The sequence below is a fragment of the Hippopotamus amphibius genome, chromosome 3, assembly GCF_030028045.1.
Source record: "Hippopotamus amphibius kiboko isolate mHipAmp2 chromosome 3, mHipAmp2.hap2, whole genome shotgun sequence".
Lineage (NCBI taxonomy): Eukaryota > Metazoa > Chordata > Mammalia > Artiodactyla > Hippopotamidae > Hippopotamus > Hippopotamus amphibius.
In genome coordinates, this window is record NC_080188.1 from 167,330,716 (window position 1) to 167,344,506 (window position 13,791).

At 35.5% G+C, this 13,791-nt stretch overlaps 1 protein-coding gene across 6 annotated transcripts in view; it reads right to left on the bottom strand.

Moving 5' to 3' along the window:
* The window catches only part of SMG7 (SMG7 nonsense mediated mRNA decay factor), a 71,653-nt gene that overhangs the window by 12,294 nt on the left and 45,568 nt on the right, over positions 1-13,791 (bottom strand). For all 6 annotated transcript variants that reach the window (XM_057725771.1, XM_057725769.1, XM_057725770.1 and 3 more), the window contains 9 exons: positions 13,209-13,380; positions 11,927-11,998; positions 10,921-11,071; positions 10,021-10,156; positions 6,086-6,248; positions 5,585-5,741; positions 2,954-3,024; positions 1,681-1,741; positions 406-525 (listed from right to left, as the gene is read on the bottom strand). In XM_057725771.1, coding sequence (XP_057581754.1) covers positions 406-525; positions 1,681-1,741; positions 2,954-3,024; positions 5,585-5,741; positions 6,086-6,248; positions 10,021-10,156; positions 10,921-11,071; positions 11,927-11,998; positions 13,209-13,380 — 1,103 coding nt within the window. The remainder of the gene's footprint in view (positions 1-405; positions 526-1,680; positions 1,742-2,953; positions 3,025-5,584; positions 5,742-6,085; positions 6,249-10,020; positions 10,157-10,920; positions 11,072-11,926; positions 11,999-13,208; positions 13,381-13,791) is intronic.

Consider the following 13,791-nt stretch of genomic DNA (forward strand, 5'->3'; position numbering starts at 1 on the left):
AATCTATCTGACTCTAAAACCTATGCCCTATTACACCAACTACCGTATCTGCTTTACATTTAACTAGCCACTAGCACCATCCTGGTCTGCCTTGACTGAAACTGACCATCATGCCCCTGTCAATACAAATTACCATAACTGTGAATTTATAATTTAGTTAGATTTATATAGATGTTTATAAATTGGAGAAGAAGCTCATAACAAACAAGGGAGACAAGCCCAATTCCTCTAAAATAAGCAGTGTAATGAGAGAACAGAGATGAAATAAAGAGATACTTATGACCACTAGGGCCATACTCTGATGTTGTGTTAACCAACATTTTGACTTAAGAGTTTATAATCAATGGCATTATACCAGAGTCTAAGACTCATGTGGAGAGTGCCTGTGTATCCAATGAGGAATACCTTGGCTGATTATCTGCTATCCATTTGCCTATAGAGATCAAGCGCTGCTGTCGTATTTGTCGTTGCTGACCCTCTTTGTCTCCTGTAATACCCTGATGGCCTTTGGAAAAGTCCAAGTTCCTAAAATTGATATAAGCAAATTATAGAAAATTAAACCTAACGAACTGCAATGGCTTCAGATTTTTCCATACAGGTTAGCTTTTTGATATAAACAGCTGCATTTGTCTGAATTTATTTATACTCCCAAAGATTGTAAATACAATGAAACAAAGCAGAAAAGACAATACGTAAAATTCACTATATTAACATGATATTTTTACTTATATTTCAATTTCTCATGGAGGAGTTCAAATAAATCACAGTCTTTTATAAGGAAAGATTCTTTTATTATAAGAATAAATTTTTCATTAACACTAACCTTGCATTATAAGTAACTTACTTCAAATGACCATGGCAATGCTAAGGGTCTCTGAGATGCCTTTTCTAACAAATAGTATTAATCTATCCACTTTAAGGTGGCCATATCTAAATCAGAAAAAATGTATACGTATCATAAAGTATACAGAGCAAAGAACTCATTGACATTAGACAGGTAAGTAAACCTAAAAAATAAGAATTTTCCAGATTTCTCATTAAGCTATCTTTAAAAAAAAAAAAAGGCAGCAGCAACATCTAAGAATTGCTAGGCAGTAGGCCACATACTGAGGATACAAAGATAAATGAGAAATAGTCCCTACCTTAAGGAACAAACAATTATGATTTAATCTGAAGAAATAAAAGCTAAGCAAAGAATAAGAGAAGTACAGTAAAGAAGGGTTAATTTCTTCTGATAAGCTCTGAAAAGGTTTCACAGAGTGATACCTGAGCTAGACCCTGGACAGGTATGGGTAAGTGCTTGCACGCTGGTAAGGGAAGGGCAAAAAAGGAAGTGGGAATGTTCTAGGAATAGCATGAACAAAGTTTTGAAGGAATAAAAATACGAAGCTATTCAAGTACAGGACGTAGTGAGTGTATAGTATGTGTAAATACTGGAGAGGAGGAGGGTGAAAGTGGCAGGAAATATGGCTGAAAAACTAAGCTTTTGGACATTAAGCTAAAAAAGATATCGTAACAACTAGGGATGGGTAAATAAAAATTTTTATATTAGTAATGGGACATCACCAAGTCTATAGTTTAAAAATATAATTGCAGAAGCAGAACAGAAATGGACTACATAGGGAAGTTGATTAGGAAGCTTTTTTATACTCTAGGTAAATGGTGATAAAAGCCACCTACCTGAAAGAAGGTCTCAAAGCCAAAAATCCTTGTAACTCAAACTCCTCTGGAAGTGGTGTAGCTAGAGAGGGGCAGAAATCAAGATCTGTAAACATCTTAACTAAAATACTGTTGTTCAGCAGGATATTGTTCCTAAATTAAAAAGTAATTATATTTTCTAGACAGAAAGAAACCATAATGCTCATAGTCCTCTGCTTTTCTTTATAGTAATCTTGATAAAATAACTTACCTGTCAAACACCTGCATGTTGCTTTTGGGGCCTAGACATTGCCCTAATCCTTACCTACTACTCAGTGCTGAGGAGGATGGGTACGAAGAATTTTTCATCCCCCCTAGCAGCCTCAAAAATTCATAGCCTCAGATCCATTAATCACAATGTTCAGATTGTCTCTTTGTCAACTCAAAGTATTGAATCCCAACACTGACATTACTTGGGAGCTTGTAGGAAATACAGAATCTTGGGCATTATCCCAAACCTAGTGAATCATAAACTGAATTTTAACAAGATCCCAGGTGATTCATTTGCAAATATGATGCTTGAGGGGCACTGATCTAATGCAAGAAAAATAATCAGAAAGGAGTCAATTACAGATTGTACAGTGCAGGATCATTTATAATGGGGAAACTTTTTAAGCAAATGGACAACGATTAAGTAAATTATGGCACAGCCACAGGACGGAATATTAAGCAGCCTGTAAAAATCATGTTCCAAAACGTTTAAACAACAAAGGAAAATGCTAGCAATAAGATGTTAAATTTATAAAGCAGGTACAAAGCTGTATCTGATATCAATCACATGCAGGTGTGTGTATACACATATAAGCAAAAGCCTCAAAGGAAATACACTATTATGTGAATGGTACAGAAAGTATCTCCGTATGAGAGAATTAAGGGTGACTTGTGTTCTTTATGTTGGGATGTCCCAAATGTTCTATGACAAACAAGCAGTACCTTGACAGAGTAATGCTGTTCACATTAGTTCTTTTAAAAAAACTAGTAAGAATAAAGAGAAAGGGAAGATGGAAAGGATCTGAAGGTACTACACTCTCTGGACTCCTATTCAAATATAGCTAAACAGGAGAATAAGCTGCTGAGAAAATGGAAGAACATTACCTCTATTTCCACCACTTAATCAATACAGAGCTTAAAGTCACTTCTGAGTTACTGAATTTAAAGTCAAACACTTAAGGACAAAACCCTGTTTTTCTCTAGCCTTAAGCCCAGTTAGTGATGGAGAACAATGTCAGCAACACAAGGGTAAGGTAGCCCTTACCATTAGTACTTGAAAGATCCTCTTCATGGGGATGGAAACTATTCAGAAGAGAAATTAGCCAGGGCCAAATGCTGTAAATTAAACAGAGAGTTCAGACTTTATTTTTGCATGAGAAACCAGAACACTAATAAGCCATGAAAATGTTATCTATAGTACCCTGACTATGTATTTTTCCCTTGTTTCAGCATTTTGATTTCCTAAAACATATTTCCAAATGTGTCTAGATAAGATGCACCAAAAGAGCCAAATTTCCATGATAGAGATCTACTACTGCAGATCATTTCCCAGGCTCCTAATTTAACAATTAGCAAAATTAATTTGTCAGTTTTAAACACTGAAAATTGATATTTATTGAAAAAACTTTGACTAGAAAAATAGCACATTATGTTTTTATAGTTTTCACATACATTATCAGTTGTGGAACCCACTACTAGTTTTTAATCTGTGACAGGTGGTGTGGTTACATCAGTCAAATCACAGTCTCTGTTCAAAGTGATGACTATGCCTTTTTATGATACAAAAAAGTCCACATATTGTTATAATGTCCTTACCTCTGTTTCCTAACACAAAATTTTTGCCAAAGCTTACAAAATATTTAAAAAATTCTTAATATTTAGTTAAAATATTAAAAATAATCACTATCTACTTAAAGTAATATTAAGGTTTTCTTGAAATACAATACAACCAATGTTGGTGAAAAGTGTGGTTTTAAAAACAAAAAGCCCAAAGTGAGTTGCTCAGGATAGAGAAATTGGATGTACATCATCACACCATAGAAAAAACCTGGAAGTTGACAACTGATAGTTGTACACTTTGAAATATGGGAATATGCTACTTAAAAAAAATATATGAATATAGAAAAATACATAAGGAAACAAACATTGAAGAATAAATGTCTGCTACAAGTCTTTGGGGATGTAACAAATTACGAGAGTTGAAAAAGAAGGTTAATAACCTAAAAGAGAATGTTAAGACTAGAACAACAATGTTTTTATGCAACAAATATGAGATCTCAAGAAACAGACTGCAGAAAAAGAGTGTGAGAAATGACTTAATGATATACTGCTTTACCCCACTGTGGGTTACCTAAGTTTACTTTCTACAAAGGAAAAAAACACATCACTATTTCATGTATTTATTAGCTTAAGATAACATGTTTTCAAAAAAAGTACAGAAGAAAACAAGTTGTAGAAACTGTAAAGGTCCAAAAGCAAGAAACTGAAGGTTATTTGAGTACATAAAACTCTGAGTTCACAAAAAGAAGAGGAATTGTTTTTTTCATCATTTAAAAGATATAAATGAAGATTATTACACCTTGATATATCAGACATATAAGGAAAATCTTCAGTTTCAGAGAAATACCCCACACTAGCCTAAAATGAGTAGTAACATGATTTAAGATAGAATGAAATACCTGCAAGGGCATAATTCTAAAGATCCAAAAAAATCTAAGACAAAGAAGGGGGAAGAGAAAACGTTGGCAAGGAAAAGGGAAAAATGTTTGTAAATAAAGCTACTTCTTCTGGTTGAATATCCTTTGCAACGATAAGAATGCACAGAATGGGCCTAAAAGATCTTCGTATAGGAACAAAACCAAAAATACCAAAGCTTCTTTCATAGCACTACTGATATAACGTACTGAACCAAACACAAGTTCTAAAGTACACACGGGAAGGAAAAATGTATAGCCTCTGGTCAAGAAATGAAAACTGTGCAAGAAAGCAATGTCTAAAAACATGTATGACTTACCAACACCTACACTGGCACGAAAAGGAGATGTGCAGTATGCTGTACTATGTTGCTCTACTCTGTTCATGACAATGTCAAAAATGAAGGCACTTAAAATTAGGTTTTAGGGGAAAAGAAGAAAGAGAAGTATGAAGTAAGAGGGATCACAGGGTCTTAAACATGGCTAGGACATTTTCTAGGTTGTAACCTTGGTCAATGTGTAGATGCTGGGCTACAAAGCAAAAATTTCAGAGACTCTGCTAATACCCACCATCAAAATAGGCAGGGGAGGAACTTCCCACTTACTACAAAATCTTACTGGAAGTATTTATTCCTAAAATCAAAGGTAAACTGAAAGCTTTCATTTGTCACTGTAAAATAAATAGTTCCTAAGAATTATCAGAATTATTCTGAGTAGAAATTAGAGAGAAAATGATGAGAGCCAAAATAACTCCCAATCTTCTGTGCTTAAAACAAATATAACCTAAGTCAGGTGTTACTGAAAGGCAACATCAAACTGCCTACGTACAGAAAAGAATGGAAGAAGTAAAAATCTCTTCCCTTCAACTCCTAAACAGAAACTTGGGGCCTACTATAACGAATAAGAAACAAACTGGTTTTATTTCTATTTCATTTAGAAATGTGAAAAATGCCTTTTCCCCAGGATGGCAACCGGGAACAGGGGGAACACACAGGGAGTCAGAAATCCTTAAGATTGTGCCTCACATGAAGAATTCAAACAAATAAACGAAAGCATACAAAGAAATCTTCAGTTCAATTTCTACAGAGTAGGTGGAAAATACAAAGTCTTCTATTATTCCAATATTGTTTTAGAAGGCAGTTTATACATAACTGCATATCACACAAAGCACACAAGCTAATGTGAAACTCCGAGACACTTACTACTGTCTTTCATCCACCACTGCCTCCTGAAAGACCCTGGGTCTGAGTCTCAGCCAGTCCATGGAGACCTTGACTGCAGGTAGGGGATAGGCATTATAGGATTCCTCCTGAGACTTGTTCTGGAGAGGACACTTGCACAGGATGCCAAGAAAAGACACTTAAAGAAAAAAATGTGTTCAGAAAGCGTAAGATATTTGAAATCATGTACCAGTCCAAATTAAAATATTATTATGAGCCTCTTGCTGTATCCTACTCAACACTTAAATATCTTCCAGCTTCTTTCCAAAAAGGCTTTTTCTTTCCCATGTTAAAAATGTTATAGATACAGTTGATGAGGGGGTGTCAGCAGATAAAAGGACAGAACTTATGGTTTAGGCCTCCTGATTCAATATTAATAGGACACTTTTTCATGTTACTAATGCTTTGTCATAATGATGAAAATGCCTAAGATTATGCTTTCCAAAGAAGATGGCAAAGAAAGTTAAATGATTTAATACTCACTGAAGAGGGCCAGCAACTGTGTCCAACACAGCTGTTCATCTTGGCTATAACTATGCTGTTCCGTTTCATTGCTAAAGTCACGAAGGTGATGAAGTTGAAACAGGTTAATGACAGTGACGTGAACTAACTGCTGAGAGTTGAAAGCTTTTTGGAATAGCAGCCTCTGTAAAAGAAGACAGGAATACTGAACATACTATCAAGAAGAGTAGCCATCTTCGACACAAGAATTAAACTGGCAATCTGCATTTAAAGCCACAAGGGTAACGTTTATAGATGAGTATTTTAATTGAGTCTGATGTAGTCTGATGTTTCCCATGTTGACTTTTTGCCTTGAAAGGATTTAACCCAGACACCACATAGCTGTTTTTTTGTTTGTTTCTTTGTTTTTACAATACTTTTTTTCATTGAGAAACTATATATTTTTTAATATGATCTGAGAAAAACACTTTGGGGAACTATCAATAAATTTATACATCTTAATCCATTAGAATCTGTTTTATAAGTGATGCAAACATACTAAAATATTAAACTGGGACCAATGACTAGAAAGTAGGTGCACATAGTGAAAATCAAAATAAAAAGACTCAAAATATATGTTTTGAACTCTTGGCACAAGTTCCTAACAAAGTTGATAGCTATTAGAGATGATACCTGGCTTTGCTCTACACTTTAGCATAGCCAAGTACCCTCCGCCCCAGGGAAAATTTCTGGACAAAGTGGGGGATTCACTGTTACTGGCCTTATGGTGGGAAATAGATTATGTTACTTACAGTTCTACCAGCAGTGACAAGAGATCCTACCATCTCAGAAATTTTTAGCTGCCTTTGCCCAGCCTATTCTGAGATTTTTTTTTTACATAGTTAAAGAACCTGAAATATCCAGCATAAGTTCTATAATTCTATTAAGACCTTTCACATTATCATTGGGAAAAAATACAATTCTACTTCTCGTTAATTCTATTCTCCCTATCATCTCTCTCAGCTTCCCTGCTATGCTTACTCCTTTTCCGAAGATACTGACCATTTTTCTTTCCTTTACTCCAAATGTCCTAAAATGCTACTGTTCTCCAGAGTTCTTCCATAAAACTTCAATTTCTACATCCAACTTTACAGATCAGCTGACCATTTACACAAATGCATAATATTCACATGAGAATATTAATTTGTATTTTTCAAGAAGCATTTTTTCCTATGAGTATAATTTATTTTAGAAGGTAATGTCCTACTGAACAAATCCTAGGCCTTTTAAAAAAATTTTCTAGTGTATGCACAGAAACATTAAAGCGTAAGTGCAGCCCAGTACTAGCAAATGATAATGTGTGTTCATGAAGGCTTAAAAAAGTGCACAGTAGACAGTAGGTACTCAAACACTTAGTGAAGGAATAACCCACACCTTCAGAAGTAAACATGTAATTGCTCAGTTTTAATTTCATAACATTTGGATTGTATTTTAGTAAATAGAGGGGTTTTCTGGAAACAAAATCAAACCGGAACTGATTTTTTGTTACTCAAGGACATTTTCAATAGCGGTTGAGGTATATACTAAATTAAATACCACTGAGAAACAGCACATATTTAACACATATAAAAAGCCTTGTATCTCAATTCCTAAATCCCAGTCCTTAAGTTCTTCAATGAACCTCAAGTTGGTACACATTTCTGCTTAGTAACTAAAGACTTGCTAGTTAGACACACTGACGTTTCCATGTGGATAATACTAATTATCTATAAAGGCTTTAGAAATACTTACTCAACTATGCTAAAATTTCACTCCAACAATGTTCTCCTGACATTTGATTACTGGGTAAGGTTTAAAATAGATCTGCCTCATACTATGTTTAACTTCAGAGTGTTGGAATGATACTTCAAAGTGTATTTTAGCAATTGCCCACATACACCCACCAGAACTTCATATTCAGAAATATGCAGATGAGTCAAAAATTACCTGCACTCTGGCTGTAGAATTTATTTTAACTTTCAGAAAAGACAAATACATCATTTTTCGACATAATATCTTTGCTTTCCAATACACTCTGTCCATCTGTCAACAAGCTTTCATATTCTCTCATTAAAAAATGTTTTAGGCTCATGGAGCAAGATCAGGACTATAGGGAGGACCCTTTAACACCTCAAAACGAAGTTTTTGCAGAGTGTCGACAGTGTGGGCAGAAGTATGCAGACACGCACACCCTCAGACCACAAAAACGAATCACTGCACGCCTCTCTTCTTTTGTGCAAATCACAAGTGGGGCATCCATCTTTGCTCGCACTGCAGTTACAAATGAACTGATGTAACACGTTCATACCTGCACAGCAGTGACTGGGGAGACAGTAGCCTTGAACGAAAAGTGCTGATAAGACAGTGCAGCCAACAGAAGTTTTAATACAACCAGAGTGCGGATAATTTCTGGCTCACCCTCGTATGTATCTGAAGAGAGTATTAATGCTTGAGGTTGAATCAAATACAAAATTAACTAGATTCTAACTAGAATAACTTACATAGAGAAGATCTCTCTGAGGTAGGTCCCCCCCGGCTCCCCCCCCCCCCCCCAATTTACGGAGTACATCTTCCAAAGAACCAGAGCTGGAAGCAATCTCAAAAGGTCATCTGGCCCAACCCCCTGCTATTTAATGGGACTGTACCTAAATCATCCAAGAAAGATGGCTGTCAATTTGACTTTTAAGCTCTCAGGAGACAGACCCCTCAGTAACGCCCTACAGACCTCTATTCAAATTTTAAGATTTTATTTCTGACTTCAGGAAGACAAAGGTGTGTTATTTTAAAATAATCCTTCACATATATGAAAACTTATAATGAAACTCTGTAGACTTGTTTGTTCTTCCTAAGCTGAACAGTCTAGGGCTTTAAAAAGTTGGTTGTTTCTTTCATGTATCCAACTCTATAAATCATGGGCTAAATTTAAATAGGTCACTAAGAGAAGCAGAGAATAGCATGGGATTCTAGAAGCTTATTTTAAAACAACTATTTCTATTACAGTTATTTATTTCTCTTACACAGAAAACGTATCAACTAAAAAATGATCATCTGTAAAAACTATTTCACACTGACTATATTTGGCTAATTTACTGTCTCTTAATTAAGTTCCACAATCTCTGGACTGTGAAACTTTTATAATACTTATAAAACTGTAAAGGAGTTACAGACAATTCCCCAAGTGTACAGACACTCAGAAGTAACCAAGAAATAATGTTCTTTGAGACTGTCCTGTTTACTGTTGATTCCAGTGACTAAAACAGTGACTGATACATACTAGTCAAATATTTATTGAATAAATGAACTACAAATAATTTTGACTCCTCTAATATTATACATATCATACTACATTTAAACTGCTAATTTAATATACTAATATAAATTATTTTCATATACATGAATAGAACAAAGGTTACGTAATGTTATCTCCTTATACAAATTAGTAAAACATATTCCTGTTGAATGAAACCTTCATTTTTTTCCTTCAATCAACCACAAATCCTGATGGATCAAAGCACAGTAAGAACGATGAGCTTGGTTTACAGAACGGAATTACCATCTATAAAGTAGGTAACAGAATCATATCTAAACATAGAAAGCATCAAATGTAGGGCTTCCAAAACTGAGAAAAGAAAGGTGCTTGGTCTGAGAAGGAAGGAGGAAAAACTGTTTTTTTCCCCACTGTGATACTTTCTGCCAAATGATATTTTCAGCTACCTAGTGAAAACACTGCTGCTGTATTTCTTTATATAGACAGCACCTCAGTTTAAACTGAAGGAATGCTGTATGCAAGAATTTCACACGCTTTAAATTTAGTTTTTATCAACAGTTCACAATTAAGTAATTACATAAAAACTGGGAGTAAGCCTCCTCCAAATCTTATGCTTCCTCATTTAGACAAGACAAAAAATTCTCTATTTAAAAAAAAAAAAAAATCTAACCTTAAACTGTTCTTCCAATTTCTCTCGAAGAGGGCTCAACTTTTCCAAGCTCTTACTCAGGTACACATGACCGTGGAACTTAATAAAGGCCTTGATGAAGTCAGAAACACCCCATTTGGTTTTCACCTCATCCCGGCTGAAATGAAAGAAAAACTTCCATCAATTGTAAGCAGCAAAATGGCTAAAACCTCTTACAGGAGACTGACAGGAGACTTCGTTTTGCAAAAACACGTTATTTGAGCACCTGAGACTCAAGGAGAGGATTCAGCATCTGACTGACTTATCTTTTTTTTTTTTTAATTTTATTTTATTGGACGTGTTGGGTTTTTTTTTTTTTTTGCTGCGCGCGGGCTTTCTTCAGTTGTGGTGAGTGGGGTTTACTCTTCGTTGTGGTGCGCTGGCTCCTCATTGCCGTGGCTTCTCTTGTTGTGGAACACAGGCTCTAGGTGCATGAGCTTCAGTAGTTGCAGCACATGGGCTCAATAGTTGTGGCTCATGGGCTCTAAAGCACAGGCTCAACTGTTGTGGCGCACGGGCTTAGTTGGTCCACAGCATATGGGATCTTCCTGGAGCAGGGATCGAACCCGTGTCCCCTGCATAGGCAGGCGGATTCTTAACCACTTCGCCACCCAGGAAGCCCCTGACTGACTTTTCAACTGCAACACACTCAGATGAGTCAGTACTCAGCAGCCTGTACTCCTCCACTGGGAACAAATCAGAGGCTGACTGGTTGAAATTCAGTGATGACTACATGTAAGACTATTGTAATATATATGTTTAGAAATTAAGCACATATAAGAGAAGAGAAGCATAGGTAACTGGCCATTATTTCTTATATGCCCAAATTTGAGTGGTGAAGGCTACCAGGTTACAAAGTCCTCTTGGAAAAGTCAACCCTACCTTTCCAGTGCTTTAGAAAGTGCTTTTTGTAGATTAGTAGAGGCAGCTGGGAAAGGGAACTTCACAGCAATGCTTCTGCAGTAGTAGAAAATTGTGGTCAGATGGTCTCCTTTGGAAGAAGCTAAGATAGCCAACTGATTGTAAGGCTGACCTAGAGGAGAAAATTAAGATTCTAATGTAACCCAAGATGCATAAAGTGTTGCTATCAGAATATAGAAGGTCAGTTTTTAAATCTTTATATTAACAATGGGGAGTATTTTATAAAGTAAATCTCATGACTACCTCATTAAAAATGGCATAATGTAAAACAGCACACTTTAGCGATGGCACATACTATGTTTAGGTTAAAAAGTCACAGAAGTAAGGTAAAGAACTATAAGTTCAAATAAGACTTCAGAAAGGGCTAGGCAGTAAATATTTTTGGCTTTGTGGGCCAAAGAGTCGCTATCACAACTACTCAACTCTGCCACTGTATTGGGAAAGCAGCCACAGACAACATGAAATAACATGTCCAACTGCCAATCCCTGCTTCCAAGCAGCTCCTTTAGAATTTAAAGGACTTTCAACGTGGCCTAACAAGAATGTATACTGCCAAACATCTACAGTAATTTAATTCAAGAATCATTGCTAATGCTTATTTTGGGAGCCATCAAAAGACAAAAGCACCATCTTTTAGTAATAAGAGAGAATTTTTCTAGGAGGGAAATGATGATATTAAAAAGAAAATTATTCTATAAGTAATTTAGGCAGCCAGAGTTGCTGAAACAATTTTAGATCACATTAGGGGATATCCTATTTATACTGCTTTACTGACAACAGTAATTGTTTTAAAAATTTATTCCTAGTTATATAGAACATACAGTTAAAATGAAAAATATAATAATCAATACCAAAACTCAACATTTTTTGGTTTCTTAACACTTGAAAGATAAGCCTTGAACTATTTTCTGTTTTTCTATCGAGAATAAGTGTCATAATCGACCACAAGTTGACATGGCCCACTCACCATTAGAAGGGACAAGCTGAGCCGCATGCCTATAGTAGGACTCTGCTTGGCTGGTCTGGTTTCTGTATCGAGCTGAGAGAAGGAAAAGGAAAGTTTACTTTATAAACAAGCAAACAAACAGATAAAACAACCATTAGGGTAGTATTTCCAAAACTGCTATAGTTTAACAATTTAAAGTTAATAAACATTAAAATTAAATTAAGATGATTAAAGACAGAAAATATTTTAAAACAAATTAACTATAGGATTATGTGTGAAGTGTCCATCCGGCCTTCCCTACTTGGGAAATTCAGCAGGTAACCAATTTTAAAGCTTACCTAGCCCCCATTTTCAGGTCCTCCAGTGTCATGCATCACCAGCTCCCACTATGGACTATGCTGGTGACCTGGAGCCGGCCCACAAGAAGGGGTGAGTTATATGGCACTTAAAAACAAAACAAAACAAAAAACACTATACAATATGATCTGAAATTTATGTATTTCTTCAATATCTTATAAAGTGATTTTGAAAAATGCCTCATACCTACTGCAATATTATTTATGTGTGTGCCAAGAATACACTGAAAGCAAAAGCAATCTAAACATACTACTCACTGAATTTCCCTGTAGAAACGGGTGCTTACTGTGATGTGACCTCTCATGGAGTCAGTGATTTATGACATCAAGAAATCTAAAATCTTTTAACTTAAAGCAGTAATGTTCTCCACTTCTTGTTATTTGAGGACAGCCAAAACATAATCCTATAGTTAATTTGTTTTACAAAGAACCCTTTAGGTCACCTTAAAGGAATGAATGAGAATAAGTAACATAACATTCCCAGATAAAATATATAAAATGGAAATACAAATTTAACTGTAAAAAGTGAACAATTAAAAATGAGCTCTTAATGCACTGGAAGGAAGAAAAGAAGGCAATCTAGCTTCAGAATGAGTAATTTTTATAAACCCCACAATTCCAAAAGAGTACAGACTTTTACAAAATATTATGGCACCACTTTGGAAAATTTAGCTTTCATCACATTTTTGCTGGTTTCTTATTTGCCTACATCTGCATAAAGTCTGAATAAGATTTAAATTTGAATATGAAAGTTACTTCCTTCAAGATCCTTTGCCAATCCCAAAGCATCCGAAAATCTAGGTTCCTTAACATACATTTTCCAGTTTCCTCTTATAATAATCTAAGTTGTGTGTGCATGCTCAGTTTAAAGGAAAATAATTTCTTTCTATGACTACTCTAAAAAAAAGCATGAATGCATTATCAATTCCTTCACACCAAAGGCTCACCAATGTCTCCAAGGTGGACGAGGCAGTGCTGGCAGATATAGGAACAGGAGCTAGACTGTGGCTTCACTATGGCGCTGGTATGCGTCTGTTTATTGCTGATAATTCCCAATTGGGAAGACTTCACACGGCATGGTAAATCTACATTAAACACTGTACACAGTTCTTGTAATAACTAAAAGGAAAACATGAGCAAGATTTAGTACTGAGTCAGAACTGGTAAGTCAGAAGTGCTCTAACAGTAAAGTTTGCATACTATAACACATGTAAACTAGTATAACATGCTTCTGAGACCTGAGATAGGATAACCTTTCATAGGATAACTAGTAACATTCATTACAAATCACATCTTTTGACTTCCCAAAGATTAGAGCAATCCAGGATGTACATCTAAAAGAAATGGCATCATTTTAAAAAAAAGACCACCTGAGTGGGTATTCAGACTCATTCGGCAAGCAACTCCATGAAATTTTATCTCTGTCCGTCTGTCTATCTATCTACCTACCTACCTACCTTTTTTTCCTCTTAGAAACACACAAAACCCATTAAAGACTGGCGGTTAGTTACAAATTTGACTTAAATACAA